We start from the raw sequence: 22,356 nt of genomic DNA, 5'->3' as shown, positions 1-22,356 counted from the left end.
TGTCAAAAGTTATAGGAAATACAGAGATTCAATATGGATTCTAGCCTCAGGAATCCTACAGTTTTGGAGAAGAGGTGATCTCCTTAGGTAACTGTAATAGACTGAAGTAAAACATGCAGTGAAAGAGATACAGAAAAAATGAGATGGGCCACAGAATTAGAAACAATTGAATGTAGCTGGATTGTGAAGCCAACGCATAATTAGTGGGCAGAGAAATTACAGACTTCTTTTTATGTTGTTTCTCAAAGACATCACCACTGAAATTGTTATAAGCATTTGAAATCATCATTAGAGATCACCAACAAACAGGAGGTCCAGATTGTCACATGTCTCTGCTCTCATCCAAATTTTAATTTAATTATACAATTTAAAAAGTTAATTGACCTATTAGAATTTTCTTTTCATTCCTTAATTAAGACTCAGAAAATCACCACATTTGTATGTTGAAGATACAATCCTATTGTTTTTTATTACCAGTGGTCTCTAAACAATTTGTTCTAAGCTCTTTGATCCTTAAAAGTGTCAAATTAAATATTCATATTTTTAAAGCTGAAGTGATGATTTTCATAATAAAAGTCCATGACTTTCAATGCCTACCAAACACCTGGTTAATGAGTATATAATTAATATTTAAATATCTGTTTTGATTTAATAAACAGTATGTCTAAAAATATCATCTTAAGATCCTAAAAGCTAGAGTCATTTCTCTGATAATGAGTGATGTTGAGCATCTTTTCATGTATTTGTTAGCCATCTGTATGTCTTCTTTGGAGAAATGTCTGTTTAGCTCTTTGGCCCATTTTTTGATTGGGTCATTTATTTTTCTGGAATTGAGCTGCAGGAGTTGCTTGTATATTTTTGAGATTAATCCTTTGTCTGTTGCTTCATTTGCTATTATTTTCTCCCATTCTGAAGACTGTCTTTTCACCTTGCTTATAGTTTCCTTTGTTGTGCAAAAGCTTTTAAGTTTCATTAGGTCCCATTTGTTTATTTTTGCTTTTATTTCCAATATTCTGGGAGGTGGGTCATAGAGGATCTTGCTGTGGTTTATGTTGGAGTGTTTTGCCTATGTTCTCCTCTAGGAGTTTTATAGTTTCTGGTCTTACATTTAGATCTTTAATCCATTTTGAGTTTATTTTTGTGTATGGTGTTAGAAAGTACTCTAGTTTCATTCTTTTATAAGTGGTTGACCAGTTTTCCCAGCACCACTTGTTAAAGAGGTTGTCTTTTTTCTATTGTATATTCTTGCCTCCTATATGGAAGATAAGGTGTCTGTAGGTACATGGATTTATCTCTGGGCTTTCTATTTTGTTCCATTGATCTATATTTCTGTCTTTGTGCCAGTACCATACAGTCTTGATGATGTGGCACTCATTATCATAGAAATGCACATCGAAACCTCAATGAGGTACCATTACACGCCAGTCAGAATGGCTGCCATCCAAAAGTCAACAAGGAATAAATGCTGGAGAGGGTGTGGAGAAAAGGGAACCCTCTTACACTGTTGGTGGGAATGCAAACTAGTACAGCAACTATGGAGAACAGTGTGGAGATTCCTTAAAAAACTGGAAATAGAACTGCCCTACGACCCAGCAATCCCACTCCTGGGCATACACACCGAGGAAACCAGATCTGAAAGAGACACATGCACCCCAATGTTCATCGCAGCACTGTTTATAATAGCCAGGACATGGAAGCAACCTAGATGCCCATCAGCAGACGAATGGATAAGGAAGCTGTGGTACATATACACTGTGGAATATTACTCAGCCATTAAAAAGAATTCATTTGAATCAGTTCTAATGAGATGGATGAAACTGGAACCCATTAAACAGAGTGAAGTAAGCCAGAAAGATAAAGACCAAGACAGTATACTAACGCATATATATGGAATTTAAAAAGATCGTAATGATAACCTTATATGCGAAACAGAAAAAGAGACACAGATGTACCGAACAGACTTTTAGACTCTGTGGGAGAAGGCAAGGGTGGGATGTTCAAAGAGAACAGCAATGAAACAAGTATACTATCAAGGGTGAAACAGATCACCAGCCCAGGTTGGGTGCATGAGATGGGTGCTCAGGGCTGGTGCACTGGGAAGACCCAGAGGGATGGGATGGAGAGGGAGGTGGGAGGGGGGATCGGGTTGGGGAACACATGTAAATCCATGGCTGATTCATGTCAATGTATGGCAAAAATCACTGCAATATTGTAAGGTAATTAGCCTCCAGCTAATAAAAATAAAAGGAAAAAAAAAGGGAAAAAAACGGACTTTTCTCTTGACCAAAATAAATAAAATTTGTTTGAAATATGGGTAAAATAATAATAATAATAAAATAAAAGCTAGAGTCACCAAAATAGCAAAAATGGACACAAATTTGACTCAGAATTAACACTTCTTCAAAACAAAAATATGACTCTAACAGAGCACGCTTGGGATGTTTCAAAGATAACTCTGGAAGCTTTATCATCTTTTCCTTCAAATGCACTGTAGACTTGCCCCTATACTTACAGCAGCTCCAATTCAGGAAATGTTGGATTTTGCTCAATTAAAGATCATGTCCAAATGGACTTAATCAAATATATAAATAAACTAAAGTTTTCCCATGAGAACTATCAAAATTATGTCATGTCGAGTCACAGAACCAGAGACTAGGTTTATAAATAATGCAGACTTCTTTAACCTTGTTCTCTGTAAACCAACAGGTCATTTTTAAGCTTACTAATATTTTTTCATTGCTATTATTATTATTTTTCATTGCTTTTTACCTGAACACTATAAGTAATAGGCTGATTATTTCAAATAAAAAAATTTCAAGATGATATAAACCATAAAATTATCCCCACTAGATCATTTTACCTGCATAATCTTGAGTTTCCTCCTTTCAAACATTATAAACATTTGAAAAGCAGTTTCTAAACAATACCAATATCCAAGATAAACGCAAACAACACCAAGCATCTCTAGCTTAGAAAATAGGACTTGCATAGCTCCCTAGTGAGAAGTGCTTTCTTGTGTTCTATCTATTCCTTGTTCCTGGATCCATGTGTGTGTATGTGTTAGTCACTCATGCATGTCCAACTTTTTGCAACCCCATGGACTATAGCCCTCCAGGCTCCTTTGTCCATGGAATTTGTCAGGCAAGAATACTGGAGTAGATTGCCTTTCCCTTCTCCAGGGGATTTTCCCAACTCAGGGATTGAACCTGGGTATCCTCTATTGCAGGCAGATTCTTTACCATCTAAGTCACCAGGGAAGTCCTATACCCAAAATTATTATTTATGAATATAACACTTCCTCATGAAGTTGCCCTGAAGATTATATGCTTGTATCTTGTCTAAAAATATGCTAAGCTTCTGATGAATGGTAGCTTTTAGTATTAATTTTAATATCTACTGCTGCTGTTGCCACTAGTTATAAGTTTATTGGAAATAATTTAAATTTTTGTAAATTGTGGATGAAGTAATAGTATGGGAGTTGATTACTCATTGCCTGACTTCAAATGTATAACAAATTACAGTTTATTTGTGATAACCACTTAAAAATTAGAGCTACTTTTATCACAACTGGAAAAAAAGGCTCAACAATGTCTAAGATGTTTTCTTGATAAATATTTTCTGCCTCACATTCAAATGTATTTGTTGTTTTACTCTGACCTTCATAATTTATTTTGAAGATCAATTTGTAATTATTTATTCTTTATAAGTCACACAATGACCTCTGACTAGCAGCAACAGTATCTTGACAGCAAAAATATTAATAAATGAATGTTATAAAATATATTTGTTCTATTAATTAGCAATGTGTCTGATAATGTCATAAACTTTAAATTCATATCACTATGTCTATTTTCCAGAAGTATTTTTCACTTTTATAGCAAGTAGAAATAAATGCAATTATTTTGTTCTATCAATTGTCACTTACTTTAAAATTATCATTTATTAAAGAAAACCCTTGAACTTGTTTCCATTGCAAGTCAATTCAATTTCCTTTTTCTCCCTTAAATAAATGAATTCACAATCACTTGTCTTAGAAACAAAAACTGGCAAAATATCTTCATATATATAAAGTTGTATTAAGTTTTGGATTTGATTTACATAGGACTTTTTCTTAGGAGAAAATACATTTCATAAAAGAAAAGGTCTTTAACACACTCTACTACTTCAATAGTTCATAAATTTTTCCTATGTAATTTTCACTCTGATGACTTTGCACTATATACATTTCTATCTGAATCACACATTTTTGGGTGGGTGTGTATGGGTGTGCATTCAGTCGTGTTTGACTCTTCTCGACCCCATGGACTGTAGCCCGCTAGGCTCCTCTGTCCATAGGATTTCCCAGGCACGAATACTGGAGTGGGTTGCCACTTCCTCCTCCAGGGGATCTTCCCAACCCAGGGATTGAACCTGCGTCTCCTGAGTCTCCTGCATTGGCAAGCAGATTCTTTACCACTGAGCCACCTGGGAAGCCCTAATATATTATACTACTTCACCAGCTAATTTTTTCTATGTAATTTTGACTCTGATGACTTTGTACTAAAATTTCTGGCTAAAGTACACATTTTTTGTTGAGGAAGTGTTAAAAAGAAATTAAAGCACAGGATATTATAAATACATATTTATGAGATGAAAATGCCAATATCAGTAATGTATGAACAATACAATTTCTTTAAATTTTGAAGTGAGTTTACATTTTATGTTACTTGTTCCCATTTTCTATTATTCCCAAAACACTGAAGTAAATGGCTCTGAAACATTTAGAAAACTGCCTAGAAAACTATTATAAATCAGCAAAGTGGTCAGGTGTTCTACCTTATTACTGTTTAAAATTTTTTTTAAAAATCAGTAATATTACTGATTACTTATTCCTATCTGAAAATCAGGAATGTGGTGTCACCTCTGAAACTTCTGAACTAGCTTTAACACCGATGTTAACACACTGAGCTTAAATGTGGGACTAAATAAAAACGATTACACTCCAAAAGGCATACAATTTTAAATATGTAATAGATATTTTATGCTATTTCTCTATAAAGCATAGATCACAATCTTGAAATAAGAATTCAGACCCAGCAATAGGGTACTAATCATCCCCATTAGGTACACAAACAAAATTAGGACTGCCTTTCTTTTCCTAGGCATCTCACTGCTTTCTACATCTCCATGTGAAGAGAATATGCCTGCCAAAAACACACTCAGAATTCCTCTGCTAACAGCCACTTGTAAAAATAAAACTTTGAAAAGGCATAAAGAGAAGAAACAGCATGTTCTAAATGCTGTGAGGAACCCAACATGATTTTCATTGGTCTTGAGCCCTGGCAGCCATTTGACTTGCACTTTACTGTCTCAGCTCCTGGATTCATAGACCAGTTCTCAGTTCTAGGGCTGAGGAAGAACCATTTGCATGATTTCATTTGTAGCTTTTTCATGCTACTTCCAATGTAAAGTCACCACAAAAGTAACATCCACTTTTGAATCCTGAGAGAGGTTCAAAAGGTTGTTGGTTCCAAAGAAAACTAAATAAGGCTTAACATGTAAGAAAAAAGTTTCAATTTATTTTTTTAATTCATTTTTCCTACATCTTCCAGAAAGGCTTTGAAGCAACAAACAGAAAAAAAGGATGCGTATAAGGTAGAATTTGATAAAAATAAAATATCAAATCAAGTGGGGGAAGATAATTATAACAAAAACCCAGACATATATTTCATAGCAGTGTAATTCGGGTAAGAATTATTTTCACTGATGCAGTTTTATTAGGAGAAATAGATTTTTCTTGGTATCAAAGTCTAAGATTGAGTAATATTCTGGGAATATAGAAAGTTCACTAAGCAATATGAGCACGCAATAAGATGGAAGTATCTTCAGCAATTCTTCTACTGAAGTTAGACAAAGGTACTTCATCTGAAATGTGCTATAAATTGATGAATATTTTTATATAAGGAGATTAATTGTAATTACTAGAGATCAAACTTTGTGGTAACACAGAAAAAGAAGTTTTTAAATGTCTAAAGAATGTGTGTATCAGAGAGCTCTAATATCAAGTGCTGATTCAAATCTTAGATTTTTAAAGATCTATACAAATTCATTTTCTAAGTGCTGAGGAACAAACTCAGTGTTGTTGACGGAAAACACATTAATATATGTTTTGTAATAGTGTTTCCTTCCTGGAAAATTATAAAGCCTAAAGTGTTTCTCTTGAGTAAAGGGAGAGTGATTTCTCTGTACCATTCTGAGCGGCAAGAATATCTGCCGAGTGAACCACAAAAGGTGTCTGCGATGCATCATTTCTATATGCTCCAGGCTGAACGGTCTCATTTATCCCAAAGTAACATGCAAAATGTGTGAACGTGTGCGTATAGACTCCAGCCTTGGCCATAAAAGAAGCCTTGTCTTTGTTCCTTGCTTCACAGATCTGACATGAAAATGTATATCTAAATTTTCCATGGAAGACTTTTAATACATGGATTTGATAACCTGACTGTGTGAAATGATTTGGGAATCAGCATTGTGAGAGACCAAGACGTTCTTAGAGACAGTTTCTAAATAGCATATAAGACTCCTCCCAGCCTTCCCAATAGCATACCAGCCATGGAATTTCAATATTTATCATCTCCTCTTTAGAGGAGATTTTAAATTAAATTTAAACTAATTTTTTACACTTGATGGATGATTTTTATTAGTTGAAATTTAGGGAGATCATGCTGATGAAACATTAATATTAATTTTGTCTCAAAAATTAAATTTAAAAGAAAATCTTTCTCTTAGAAGAAACTAAGACAATATTGTAAACTGTACTCCAATAAAAACTAATTAAAAATTAGAAAATGAAGGAAATACAACATTAAAAAATAATAATAATATAAAAAATATTGCTCTTATCTTTCTCAGTTCACTTAGGAGCCAGAATTAGTTTTCACTGAAATTTGTCTTTTCCATTATAATTTCCCAGGATGTTGTTATTTTCTTTTTGGTACCCATCACCTGCCTGTGTCATGGTTACCTAGATACACACTAGATGATATGCTTTGTAAGGGCAGGTAAGGTTGTTTTTTTGTTATTGTGTCTAGCCTCTCCAATGGTGCATGCATACTCAGTTGTGTCTGACTCTTTGTGATCCCATGGACTGTAACCCACCTCTGTCCTTGGAATTTTCCAGGCAAGAATACTGGAGTGGGTTGCTGTCTCCTACAAGGAAGAGGAATTCCTCCCCCTGAGGAATTCCAGGGGATATTCCTCACCCAAGGATCAAACCCGCATCTCTGGTATTTCCTGAATTAGCAGGTGGATTCTTTACCACTGGTGCCACCTGGGAACCCTGGCCTCCCCAATGCCTTAGCCCAGATATGGTCATGTCTAGTCGAGCAGAGAATGACAGGTGAATTGAATTAAAGTTGTGGGTTCAACTGCAGAAGAAAATAGCCTGTATATAGAAATTTGAATGGTGTCAATATGTCAGATGTTTCTAAAAAAAAAAAAAAATCCTAGGCTGATCTCTTAAAGACAAAAATTTTAAATGAGTTTTTTATAAAAAGTAGCAAAGATATTTCACAAAATTTCTATTAAACTTGTAACTAGCACATGTGAAACAATCTAGCAGATTTGCATACAGATTGAGAACAGGTGTGCAAATCTCTTAGGAAGTGGGGTGTACACGTACTGTACATATTGAGAAGCAAAAGTCTGCTCATGGGACTCTGACCAGAAAAGGAAGCCTAGAGAGATGTCTCAGTGTGAAAGGCTGGACAGCTCAGGGGAAGGCCAAGGGAACAGGGGAGCTGGGAAAGGAGGCTAACAAAGAAAATAAAGTGGGACATGGGATAAGAGTCAAAGCGGCCAAGAGAGAGTCAGTCGTTCAGTCATGTCCAGCTCCCTGTGACCGCATGGACTGAGTCTGTAGCCCACGAAGCTCTCTATCCATGGAATTCTCCAGGCAAGAATACTGGAGTGGGTTGCCATTCCTTTCTCCACGGGATCTTCCTGACCCAGGGATAGAATCCAGGCCTCCTGCATTGCTGGCAGATTTTTTACTGCCACCAGAGTTAAAAAGGGTGGCTCTCTAATCTGAGCTACCAGAGAAGCCCAAAGATGCCAAAGGAAAGCTTAACCCATTTCTCAACTTGCCCAAAAGCACAACTAGCTATTAGAAAGCCCATGCTGCATTTCACTAAAGAACAGCCTAAAACTTTCTCTGAGAAAGTGTGTCTAGTCATTTGGATTTTTTAAGATACTCTCCACCCTCCTTTCCTTCATAACAGTCATATCTTGATAAAAGCAAAGCCAACTGTCAATATGCCAGTAGACCCATGATTCCACATCTGGCCTTAACCTGTGTTCAATCGGGAACCCATTTCAGCACTTGCTTGAAATAATTGCCTGGGTAAACGTATATCCTCTTTGGTAGCTGTGTTTTCTCTTCTAGGTCATCAGTCTTGTGAAACAATCATTTGAATTTACCAAACTGTATTCTAATCATCTGGACAAAGAATCCCACCTTACACAAAGGATCTGCTCTTTATACAAAAGAGCAGCACACTTGAATTGCAATTCCCCTGAGAGTGGCACCTTAACATAGCATTTATTGGGAGGGGACAAGGATTTGGCATTAAAGCAGTGAACGACCACCTGCCAGCAACAGTTCCACAATGGTATAACACACTTAAGTTGATGGCTAAGTGCATCTGATTTTATCCAAAACAGCCCTGCCTTCCTGAACTTCTGTAGGTACCCTCTTTAAGTGACATCTCAGTGGGGTTGAGTTTGGAATTGTCTGTGCAACTTTCATGCCTCCTTGAAGTCACACATGCGCTTGGAAAGAAAATAGTAGCGAACTGCACAGGAACTGAAAGAACGTTTCCAGCTTCTGCCATAGGAAACACAGAGGTGAATACACCTTTTGGATTTTTGGTTAAATTTACAAGTGCATATTTAAATAGACATATAATGTTAAATTTGTAATGGAGATTTGAAAATATCTTCAAAAGATTTTAAAACAGATTTGAGCTAACATTTTGTTTTAAGCATTATGAAAGTATATAGATATTACTAGCAATATTGTAGTAATGCTTAATTAATACATAAAATGGAAACATTTTATATATAATTCTATTCCTTGAAGGCCCACTCATTATTTAACAACCACAGAATGTCAGGAATTTCATCCATAAACTTCTACAACCCTGTAGTTAATTCAAGATCAGCAACCAGTGACTACAACTTAACATTTAGTGTTGTTAACATGTGATATCTTTGCTATATTTAAGAAAGTATCTGGGGGGAGGCCCAAATTTGATATATGGTTAACTTTAATTCCAAATTCTGGATTCTAAATTACGTAACAGGTAACTAAAGAATCAAGACAGAAGAAATTGCTGTCTCTTAGTGAAAGATTCTCTCCCCCCTCAAAATAAAACCTTAGCCCAATCTGTTATGCGAGATCTACATTCTGCCTGGGCAAAGATTCCACCCCAGTGCAAAATATCTCCTATTGCCCTGCTGTTTCTTTAACTGCTATATAGATACTCCTAAATTAGCTATAAAAGGTACATACTATAGTACAATAGCCATCAAGTTCAAATTTGTCTCCCCATACATTACTGCAAAAAAGCATAGCATTCACAGCACTAAAATGCTACTTCTGAGAGAAATCAGTTGAAAGAACCACACATTTCCCATTTACAGGGCTATGCAACCACTAGAAACAGCAAGGGATTGCATAATGTTTCAAAAGTTTTTCTAGTGCTATGTCACTGAAGTACATGAAAAGCTAATACGTTTTTAAAATACATCTTGAAAAACTGATAAAAGGTTGTGCTTTGGGTTTCAGAAAATAAAAAATAAAAGAACTCCTTCAGGATGCATGAAGTTACACTTTAGGCACAGTCTTTATTGCTTTGTTATAACTTAGTGCCAGAATTCACAAGTTAAGAATGAAAAAGAAATTATTTTTCCTGATAGCCCTGGAGCCATCTAGGATACATCATGACTTACCTAAAGATGGGTCTTTGGAGATGTTTCCTCCTGATTGTGACATGGTCATCCATTTAAAGGTGAAAGTTTAGCTTGTTCCTGGAAACCACTCCAGAAATCCAGGGAGAGAATGGGGAAGCTTATCCTGATCTATTGTCCTGCAAGGAGCCCAGAAGGCAAAAGTGGTTTCCTCTTTCTCTTTTTGGGTGCTGGGAGAACACTTCCCTGCTCTCTGCCAGCTGAGTAATGCGTCCATAGAGGCCACATAAGACAGACACGATGGGGCACTCCCCCACAGAGCAGGGTGCGCGGAAATACCAACAGTCACGTTGACATGGGCAAGGGGCGTGCACGGGACCCTCGGAAACAGAGCAAAAGGAACAGAAGCCTTCCTACCCCCGTGGCACCCAGGTGGGAGCTCCCTAAGTTATCGCAGCCATGAGAGCGCTCCTTCCACATGCTGGTCAAGCTCGGAAACGCTGAGTCCCTCCCTGTCTTTAAAACAGCCCGTTCAGAGGCTCAACTTTTTTTCTTCAAAATAAAAGTTGTACAGCTGGCTCAGCAGTCCCATGTGAGTACCCTCAGAAAGTTTGTTCTGTTAAAATAAGAACTGTATACAAATTAATGAAGAAAGATGGGCTGAAGCTGCGCGGCTGGCTTTGCTCCGAGAGATTATAATTATTTTACAATCTTGCTTTTATTCATGCTGGATGAAGTGTGGAGACAACTCATCATTTTTGGCACTCATAACCTAATAACCTACACTTGGCTAAAGTCAAAGATGCCATTTCAACTGATAGAAGCCCTGTGAAGCTGGCCAGAGCTACAGAAGTTAGAAAAACAAAAATTGCTCAATTCCATCAGTGACACTGTACCCAAATGCAGCTTTTCAACTAAGAAAGGACACTGCAAAAAGACATGGAAACACACACACACATCACACTTTTTTTTAGTTCCCAAAACTCCCTAGGAACCTAAGGTTTTTATATGATAAAATCAAATTTTAATTTATGAAAATAAAAGGGAAGAAAACTAGGTATAAGAGAGAAGCTGTGAACTGAAAATAAACAGTAAAAATTGTTTTACTTGGAAGACAGACTCACACTGTAGGGACTTTTGTTCAAGTTACAAATAAGGTGAATCCTCATATTTTAATATAATATTCTGGAGACATTCCTGTATCTAAATCACTAACAAATTTCTTCTCAATCAGTAATGTCATGAGATTCCAGGCTAGAGGTTTGTTATGAAAAAAAAATTCTCAAAGTATGATTAAATGTTTTTAAAGTACACATGTTAAAAGGAGGATAAACACACATGCTTTCACTGAATGATCCATAAAAATAAGATTTAAATGTCACAGAGGGGGATATGCTCTATATGATAGCAGTCTATAGCTCTTAGCACCCTCCAGATATGTCCACAGAAGCAAGAACACCTTTTTCTTTTCCTCCCACAGGAGAGACAAAGAAAAAGAGAATTAAAAATAAATCACTGATTACATTGAGCAGTTCTAATCCATGCTAGGAAATGGAATCAGTCTGAGAAAGCACTGAACTAAAAATAAAATAAATGGTTTCTAGTCCTAGTTTTATGAATATGCTGGGCCATTGTGAGAAAATTTCTTGACTTATCTGAGCTCCAGTTTCTGTTTGTAAAATAAAGCTATAATATTAGTTGAATTCTATGTTCCTGTCCAGCTTTAGTCATTCCAACAGACTCTTTCTAAGTATGATTAGTCTGTTGTTTGCAGAGATACTAGCATGGGCCTTATGGTACATGATACTCCAAAAAATACATTTTCATTATGTGAAGTAATAAATAAAAAGGAAGATCATTTTATATATTTATGTAGCTATTATGTATCAATGTAATTATGTATAAATCAAGGTTTTCTTCACTATCAATGAGCATTCAATCATAATTTGACATGTGTGCAATATTGCAGCTATATCCAGAGACCATCTACATGTAAACTGATATGCAGACCTTAGGGTAGTGACTTCATTACAACTTTATGCTTTTGCTTTCTTTGTATATGTAATAGCGCATTACAGAGATATTCTGGGGAGATTTCTGCATTTATGGATGGCATTCAATTTCTGTACTCACGGTTTATCTATATCACCATTAATTTAGCATAAATATCCCTGAGGAACAACTCAAGAGAAAAATAAGCCTATCAACTTTAAAAAAATAACTCCCATTTTGTCTCCTTTTGATTTAGAAAAGTGTGATGACTTCTTCATTAACATGTTGGAAGGAACTCAACAAAATACTAATAAACATCTAGCCAAGGTACAATTCAAATGACAAGCAAGCATACAATCTTACTTGAGGCTCAAAGCCTTGATTATTAACCATAGAATCTGAAAGCTATTAAGCTAATTACAGAAAATCCATAACATCATTGTTGCATTAGGTTCATATTCTTTCTGCTCTGAAGTTAAAGTAGAAAACTTAGATTCTCACTTACATCAAGCACTAAATTTATTTTAAAATCCAATCTTAAAACTTAAGGATCCATAAGAAGATAACAGTAAGTTAAATAGTCACTTGACACAAAGAAAAACATCTATTTCTTAAAAGTTTTCATTAATATTTTTTCAGACAGCATTTAAACTTAATATTGGAAAGAAAGGTTTGCTTTATTAATTTAACGTAGTATTCAATAAGATGAAATAACCTCACTGTTGTTGCTTAAATTCCAAAAATACAGTCTTTAACACAACTATACTGTGAAAAATGCTAAAACTTATCATACAGGCTGCCTCCTATTAAAATATGCTAAGTATAGTATATTTTGAATAGTTTTTCCAGGGGTTGGCTGTCAGAAATTGTTTTTATATTTTTTCTATTAAGGTGAACTCTCAGTGTGACTTAGCCTAGCACTTTTACCACTACTCTGCACACACCCGTACATATACCGGCACACTTCCCCCAACTCAGCACTGTTAGACCCTTATAATAGGTGCTCAACAAATATTTCTTAATTTATTAGAATTCTTAGCACAACACACAGAACATATCCGTCATAAGCAACTCATTTTATATGATGAAAAACATAGATTAACTTGCATGATTTTTCCAACCAAGTGGATACTAAGTATGTCATGGCATTTTGTGTGAAGCCTCGTGGAAAATGATAAACTTTACTTTTTCTTGTTTTCTGATTGTAATAATCTATTCTTTGACCCTGTTTGTAATATACAAGAGCTAACCAGCATGCAATAGTATAAAAATCATATAGTATTGTGGATATGTCAGTCCAAGAACTGGAAATTGAGTGCAGTTACCGGTTATCACTTTACCGTAGAACTCTACTCAAATATCAGTCTGAGACAAAGAGGGTGTGCTTTTTTTCCAATACAATTCAATTAAACACAATGTTATAAGTTATATGTTTAAGTGAGTTTTTAAATTAAGTGGAGAAAGAGGAAGGAAGTGCAAGAAATGATCAGATGGGATTATAGATTTTCTCGTTGTATACATACGACATGATTTAAAATTTTTTACAGGTTTCACACTGATGATGAAGCTAGTTGATGGATGGTAGAGCTGGGATCTGAACCCAGATGCCTTGCTCCTGAGCCCCTGCTTTTACCCCTATTGTGTAGGGGTAAAATGTAGGCATTGGGCCCTTTCTGGGCTATCATCCACATTCTAAAGAGAAACAAAAGAAACTAACCCCTTTGATGAGTATCTATTCTTCTCCTAATCCTATCCTTACTTAAACATCACTGCATGACCCATTATGTTTCCAATACTTACAAGAGCCAGCCCAAGAAATGGTCTATGGATATCTAGGTGAAATAATCAATGAATATGTTCTACAAAGATCTGAATGGAAACTCTTTTCCATTACAAACAGCCTTGAACTAATGTCAAGGAACACATATTTAAATCCCAACTTTTGCAGCGATATCCTCTTCAATTCTATGAATATCTGTTTCCTTACCAGCCAAACTAAAATGTCAGGCTAGATGACCTCTAAGATCCTTTCCAGCCCTAACTTTTTGTGACTCTATGACTGACATATGATGTCAAGTTATTTAAACTTAGTGTCCAAGCAAGAATAAACTCTGTAATCGTTTTTAGCTTTTCCTGACCACAACAAGGTCATGCATACCACCAGAATACTTTCCGTTACTACTGTTGTGAAAGTAAAGCTATCTAACATACTACTATTGAATGTGCAACTACATATTCATTTTTCTAATTAGGCAGTTTTCTTTCTTTCTATAGCTTCAGCTGGGAACTAGTCACCTGAATGTGAGTTCCAGGAAGACAAGGGCTGGTGTCCATTGTATTCCCTATGCACAATATATAAGAGGCATGAATGTGTGCTCAGTCACTTCAGTCGGGTCCGACTCTCTGCAACCCTATGGACGGCAGCCCACCAGGCTCCTCTGTCTATGGAATTCTCCAGGCAAGAACACTGGAGTGGGTTAACCATGCCCTCCTCGAAGCATCTTCCCACTCCAGGGATCAAACCTCTCTCTGTCTCCTGCATTGCAGGCGGAGCCTTTACCACTGAGCCACCAGGGAAGCCCATGTAAGAGACAGTCACGGCTATTTATTGAATGAATGAACACAAAGTGCTAATTAATGCTACCTCAGTATTTTCTCGTACATTCTTTTTCTAAAAACTTGGGCATATCCGGTAAATGTTCAGTTATATGTATTTCCTCCAACCCACTATTTTTCTTCAAAGAGGTGTCTGAGTTTATAGACAGGCGGGCTTCTTTGACCTTCCAGCGGCAGAAAGAAGGGAGCCTCAAACCCAAACCCGCAGGTTCCTGCCATCCTTTGTTCTCTGGAATCTGCAACAATGTCCTTCAACTGTTTGGTCACTTCACTCCCTGCTGACATCTACTGCTGAAATCAGTAGCTGGTCTGTACAATTGGCTCAGTTTGGGAATGGTGGTCATCTCAAGCCCAATCTCAGCCTTTACTGCAAGACTGCTGCAAGACTCTCTAAGTCTGTCTTTCAACTTGGCTAACATTAACCCCTCTCACCACACTGCATGAGGCAAATGGATGCCTGACAGACTGGGAGAAAGGAAAGATCATATACATCAAAATGAAAGAAAGAAAATCACACTGTTCCCATTATGTTATGAAGCATTCTTATTCATTCATTTCAGTGGGTACATAGTGAGTAACTATACCACGATATTAACCATCTGCCCTATCTAGCCCTCACCTACCTATACTTCCATCTTGAAACCCTAACATTTAGGTTAATTCTTCCCTAGCCATATTGGCATTTTGTTCCTCAAACCCTCCACCCTCTTCCCTGCCTTTTCTCCAGGTACTGTTCCCTCTGCCTAAAATGTTCTTTCTCCTGCTCACTGCTCATATGTAACTGCAATCTCCCCTCCTCAGAGGTGACCCCTCTGACAAGCCCATATGTATTTTATGTACCTTCAGTTCTCGGTTTCCCTCAAAGCAAGTATCATAGTTTGCATTATATTCATTTACAAATCCATCTGTTCAATGAATGAACATGTCCATTCTGCAGCATGCAATAAACTGAGGAAAAGATCAGAACATCTAACTGTTCCTGACTACCTTAAAATTAAATCTTCATTTTTTCACATTATCCCTGCTCCTGGCCTGCTTAAAAATGATCTGTCCTTGTCACTATACTGCACACCTGTAGATTACATAGTATTGTACAACAGCTATACTTCAATTTTAAAAATATTGTTGGTCCTCTAAATAAACCTCTTATTCTAAAAAATAAATAAATCTAGTCAAGTTACTCTGAAAATGTGTTTTTCCTCATGTGTGTCTGTAATAACCTAAAAATAAACTCACTGATCTCTTGCAATGCTTCAAAACATTTTCTGATTACATACATGTTCCATCTTAAAATATTTGTCATTACACTTCTTCAAATCAGAAACTCTACTTATCTGAGAATAAATACAATAGGAATATTAATACTGACAAAGCAACTAAAAATCACTTTGGAAATAATTCTCAATTTGACTAAGAAATGTTTTTTGCCTTAGGGGCAAAAAGCACCTACCTAGCTAAGAGATTTAAATTAGATTTGCTTATCTTGTGTGTCAAACTTAACACTTATTGTTCATTTATTCAATAAAAAATATATCAGAATTATTTTCTAAAATTAATTAATAAAGAAGACCAGGTTTATAGCTTCAAGTGGCAAGGAAAAACTGTTCTTCAAATTGGCTAACCCTTTAGCCTGGTGTAAGAATAGAGCCTTTTCGGTTCAAATAGTAGGACAAATTCCTCTTTGTCACTGAAGTATACAAACAGGTCAACTAAAGTTTGATTGGTTCCACTCAGTACTCACACAAGTTCTGACAGCCTTTAGTGCTGGCAGTTATTCAACTTCCTTTAAATGAATGTGACATTCTGTGAAAATATCATCATCAACAACAACAACAAAAAGAATCATTTAAAAAATATTCTCACAGCCAAACACCAAAACACCAATGTGTATCGAGCAACATCAAATCTACTATAAAAGGAAATTGCTTTTGCATAGTGAGTAAACATAGTGAATAAACATTACAAAAAGAGACCTCCTTAATATAAAATGCCCTTTGAGTCAGAGGACTAAGAAAGAGATGGTTGGACAGAGGCTTGAAGGATGAATAGATATTCAAGAAGCGGGCTAAGAGGAAAGGCAAGCCGGGTATTTTCATCGCTAAGCATGAGGCAACAACATGGGATTTGGAGGGCACACTACGACTGAGGCAGTGTGGAGTAAGTCCTATCACATTATCTGTAGAATCACAGACTCCACCATCACAAAAGAAGAGTGGTCGCAATTAGGAAAATAATGTGATATCACGGTTTAAAGGCGTATGAGTCAAAGGATTCCATTACTCTCCAAATACATCAAAAATGTTATCTGCAATTTTTCAGTCAGTGGAAGTTGTCCAAAGGTAGTTAAACACCGAGGCTGGTTGAGTTTCCTTGTAGGTCTGAAATTCATCACTAAATCATTAACTTAGCATCAGTACTGAGTCATCATTACCAGCTTTCCTCAATATTTTAAGCTTGGTTTCAACATCACTTTAAATCCAATTAGCAGTTTTAAAAAAATCTGCCTTAAGCTTCCAGTAATGCCTATGAATAAATGTGTGGAGTTACCACCAAGAAATGAATCAAATCAATGTCAGTAAGTGGAAAATTCCTAAATGCTAACCTATCGACTCTCCAAGATTTTAGAATTAGACAGAAATAGAGATAATCGTGACTTTGAATAGAAGCAATCACTCAGTTTGCCAAGCTTATAATAGTATGTGGTGTAGGTTCTATATATTGATTAGGTTCTATATATTGATAAATAACTCAAATGTATTTGCTTACACCTTTTTAAATAAAAACTATCTTATTTTATAATAACTATAGGACATACATACTTTGTACCTTTACACCCATTCATTTCTCAAAAACCTCAGTCCAGCTTCAGCTTTTCTTTCTATTTCAGCTGACTTTCTTCTACTCCACATCCACTGAAATGATCTATCCTTGCCAATTTCATCTCTGGCTTTAAATATCTTATTTTTCATATAAATACATCATTTCTGTCAATTATTCCATGACATATTATACTTATCATAATTTATTTTTACATTCATTTAATTAAAATCTACATTTAAATTCATAGAGGATTTAAACTGATCATTGAATATTTTCCCAAGCTCAACACCAAGCATATTTTCTACTGTATCATCTGACACAAGGCTCAATACCTATCAAAATATTGGAAACGATGTCTATCTTAGAAATTCTGCATCTTTTCTAAACATTATTAACTTCTATCAAGCTGTATAGTCATAAAATGACAGTCTTCCTCCATCTATCCTTTTCTCCATCTAGCCTAATGGAAAGTATGGAAGCAAGGGGGTTGTTACGTGTTTATCAATCATTTACTGTATGTTAGACAGAATACCTTACATGCACTATTTCAGTTAATTATACACAGCACACCTAGAAAGCAGATTCTCTTACTTTCAAGGCACACTCAGGAATCTAGAGTTGAGAAAAACTATATAAGTTGCCAAAGGCTGTATATCTTATATGTTACAGTAATAGGGTTTAAATCCAGTTCTGTCTGATGCTGATATTTTAATTCTTACTAACACTGCCTCCTCATGATCATATTAGAATGTGTTTTAATAGCAGCCTTAAAGAAAAAGGCATGCTAGCTTACTACCACAGTTTGAAAACTATAATACACTGACCATTTGAATTATGTACAGCCCTAGAGAGAATACAGGCTTAATTTCAGAGACACATTAGCTCGCTTTGGGTCATTCTCACAACATAGGCCTCACACATACATGGATAAGTGAAGCCCAAAAACCAGAAGAAAAGAAGATTAAACTTCAAGATCTTAAAGCTTAAGTTTTACTATTCTCTGCTGTATAATCTGTACTGAAGAAGAATGGATAAATAAAACTTTGGTCAAAATATCACTGAGAAACTAAGGAAAAAAAAACTCAGACTAAATATATAAGTGAAGTTGTGGTTCTATCCCCAATGTACAGAATGGCTCTGCAATGCTGAGGTTTATGTATATAATGCAATCCTCTCTTTAAAATCATGTTCACAAGAAATCCAAATCATTAAAAAATTAATCCATTAATTAGAATTCCCTACCCTCTTTCTGGTGGCTCGGAGGTTAAAGCATCTGCCTGCAATGCAGGAGACCTGGGTTCAATCCCTGGGTCGGGAAGATCCCCTGGAGAAGGAAATGGCAATCCACTCCAGTATTCCTGCCTGGAGAATCCCATGGACGGAGGAGCCTGGTGGGCTAAGTCCAGGGGGTCACAAAGAGTCGGACACGACTGAGCGACTTCACTTTCACTTTCACCCTCTTTCAAAACCGCATTATTAGATACTTAACTTTCACCAGAAAGTTGGATGGGTCATAGACTTGTAAAGTTCAGAGTTGCCTTACCTACCCTCTCTCTATATTCTACTACAAGGATAATATTGACAACTGTTACTTCACTAAGTACATCCTATGGGCCAGGCACTCTGAAGACTCTACAAAACTTATTACATTGAATTCTCCTGACAGCAACCTAGGATAGGAGCTGGATCTCTATTTTAGAGAAAGCTAATGTTGCACAGCTGGGACTGGTTAAGCAAAGATTTAAGCCCAGGACTGCTCTCCTCTATTGCTCATGCATTCAACGCCTCCCGTGATCGGGGCTATCTAATACGATTCACTTTGATTTCCTTTTCTCTGTTTCTCAGGGTCACTTAGTATTTTTTAATCTTCTCCCTCTCCTTTTGTTCCTGCTTCATGAACAATTCCGTTTTCCAGTGATGAACTCCAAGATCATCAGTTCTAACCTTCTTAAAATTGTGGCTGCTTGTGAATTCATTCTCCTCAGTTGCTGGACAAACACAGAACACTGTTATTGTTTTAAATGTACACATTGTCTCAGTATAAGAGCGCATGGACTTCTATTTTTGGCTTTGAGGTAAGGAGTTACTTGTTATAAATAGAATCATGGACTCCTGGAATCCAAAGGAACCTTTGCCATTAAGTTTTTCACCTTCCAAACCTTTGCAGAATTCCTCTTGCTTGTCCTCTCAGAAAGGGCTTATAGTAACACCTCTGAGCTGGAAGAAGTGAATCTGCTGTTTCTTTGATCTCCATTCCCCAAGAACCTCTCATAACATGAGAGTATAATTTCGTTGAATGCTATTTCTGTTTCAAGATAGAGACTTTTGTATACTAACCTCTACACCTGGTACACAACCAAACAGCAGTCTCTTCCAGCAACAAGGGAAAACTGGCTGTGTTGGGAGTACATAAAGGTAGTATTTAGTCTCAATGCAGTTATTGTCTATGCACATTGAAAAGTAAATTTTTATTTTAGGTAAATTTTTTGCCTTTTATACACTACCTTTAAAGATAGCACAGCTTAATTTCACTAGCCAATGTGACAAAGGATGTACTAGAGGTTAAGAGAACAATGATTATTAAAACACAGGCTCTTTCCTCAGGGAGCTCAAGTTTAAAAGGAAAGAAATCATCTACTTTTAAAAGCAACTTCAATCCAATTCAATAAGTGATTTAATAAAATAAAAGGGACAGAAAGAAACCCAGAAGGGAGAGAAAAAAATTCACAGAGGAATTTATTATATTTTACCAAGTTTTATCCAGTAAGTAGAAGTTCAGCAAGGGAAAATTGCTTACTAGCAAGATGCAGTGAAGAAAGTCTAGGCAAAGGAAGATGAAAAACAGCATAGAAGCGTGAAATACCATAGTTTCACAATCTGGTAGGTATCTTGCTATGACTGAGGGTATAGGTGTGAGGGAGAGTGGCAGGAAATAAAGCTGGAAAATCAACAAATGCCAAACTGCATGTGCCATATAGGGAGCTTAGACTATATCCAACAATCAATGGGTACTCACTGTGGGCTACAGTCAGGGAAATGGCACCTTCAGCTTTACAGTCTTGGAAAATCTTACTGATAAAAATGTGGGAGACATTTTGAGAAGAGTAAATCCAGGTATAGTGGTATCAGTAAAAGATCTGTTAGAGTAATCTTAGTAAGAGATGATAATGACCTAAAGAAGGCAAAGACATAATTGGAAAAGAGCCTCTTCCAGACACTAACAGGTATAAAGTATCAAGTGAAATGCCAGTCACTCAGTCGTATGTGACTCTTTGCGACCCCGTGGATTGTGGCCCAACAGGTTCCTCTGTCCATGGAATTCTCCAAGCAAGAATACTGGAGTGATATTGTCGACCCAGGGATCAAACCCAGTCTCCTGCATTGCAGGCAGATTCTTTACCAACTGAGCCACGAGGGAAGCCCATAAAGCATAGGACTTAGTGAATGATTTGGTATACTGAATGAGAAAGAAGAGGATTTAAAGACAATACTTTCATTTCTGGCTTATTATCTGAGTAGATGGTACCACCCCCAAGAACCAAATAGCAAAAAGAGCAATAATGAAAGCATAAAAAGTGAAAATAATAAATAATGAAAGTATAAAATAATATAAATAATGAAACTATAAAAAAGAAAAAAGTATAATCAAAAGTTCATTGATAGGGCATAATGAATTTGCAATACCAAAGGATGGCCCAAATGCAGATGTTTCATGGACAAGTAGATATTTAAATTACAGGGAGAAAGTAATCAGTTATAGAGATAAAATATGCATGTGGAAGGTGGAGGTGTTGCTATCTAAGTATAAAACTATGAATGTGGATAACACTGCTCAGAGAGAACATGTAAGTTAGAGGAGTGAAGACTCAAGAATAAAACCTGACATACAGAGAGAAGCATATCCAGTGAAGATCTCAGACAGACTAGAAAGTTGGAGGGAAAGTTTGTCCCACAAACAAATAGGAGGGAAGGTCAAGGAAGAGAAAGGTGTCACTAGTACCAAATGTGCAGAGCAATTAAAAAGAGAACAAATTAAAACTTTAAAGAGACATGAAAAAAAATCAGAAACGCCTCTATCAAAGTTATTAATATAAAAGTGACTGGTGGCCTTAACAAAAGCAATTTCTATGCTGGAATAATCATATGTTCAGCAAGATAAAAGTTCTCCTTTATTTTCTCTTTTACCTTAAAACACCACTTTTCACAGACATTCAATTTTCATGTTTATTTGGCCCAGAGTCTCTTCTCTTCTGCTGATTTTTGTGCCCCAGTATCACACTGGCTTATTTAACAAAGTTTTCAGTATGCTTGAACACTGGGTAGTACCAGTCCTCCTTCGGTTTTCCCCCTTCCCACAAAATTTTTTTCAGTACATATACAAGTTATTCTTCTACAAAAATGTATTCTTCCATATCAATTTTTCTTCTTTTATCAAATATAAAAAGTTAAAGAGCCAGGAGCCAGTTTTTCATGATTGGAGAAGGGAACTCCACATATGGGAAAGTGAAAGACTAGAATATATCCTGTGATGTTGCAAAGAAGTTAGAGATAGTGGTATGAACTACAGGTAATAAATATAAGTCTAGCTATGTTCATGAAGAGGCTGAGAAGCAATGAGACACCATTAACAATTAACACGACAATCACCCAAATTTTGTTTTCTATATACCCCTCACTACTAAAAGAAATCAGAATTCCTTAAAAAATAGGCTGAATCTAGGGCTGGGGAAGGAAAGTACAAGATAAATCTGTAAGGAAATGTGCAAAGAATGAAGAGCACATAAAAAAAATATAGGAAACAGCTTAAAGAGGCTATATTGATCAAATGTGGGAAATTTGAGCAACAAAGTAAATAATGATTATAATCTATTGTTACCCATTGAATAAAATAAGAAATATATATATTTATTTATAGAGAGAGAGAGTGATAAATGGAGCAAAATATAATCAATTGCTCCTGGAGTTCCTTGTACTATTCCT

At 36.1% G+C, this 22,356-nt stretch overlaps 1 protein-coding gene across 7 annotated transcripts in view; it reads right to left on the bottom strand.

Moving 5' to 3' along the window:
- The window catches only part of PDE1A (phosphodiesterase 1A), a 378,552-nt gene that overhangs the window by 280,160 nt on the left and 76,036 nt on the right, over positions 1-22,356 (bottom strand). Inside the window, exon 1 of one of the 7 annotated variants that reach the window (XM_020888674.2) lies at positions 9,991-10,426. The exons of the other annotated variants lie outside the window; for them this stretch is intronic. Coding sequence (XP_020744333.1) covers positions 9,991-10,043 — 53 coding nt within the window. The 5' untranslated portion in view covers positions 10,044-10,426. Of the gene's footprint in view, positions 1-9,990; positions 10,427-22,356 lie in introns of those variants that run through there. 7 annotated transcript variants of the gene reach the window in all.

Source organism: Odocoileus virginianus, chromosome 13 (genome assembly GCF_023699985.2).
Source record: "Odocoileus virginianus isolate 20LAN1187 ecotype Illinois chromosome 13, Ovbor_1.2, whole genome shotgun sequence".
In the NCBI taxonomy this organism is placed as follows: domain Eukaryota; kingdom Metazoa; phylum Chordata; class Mammalia; order Artiodactyla; family Cervidae; genus Odocoileus; species Odocoileus virginianus.
This window is presented reverse-complemented; position numbering and strand designations above follow the sequence as displayed.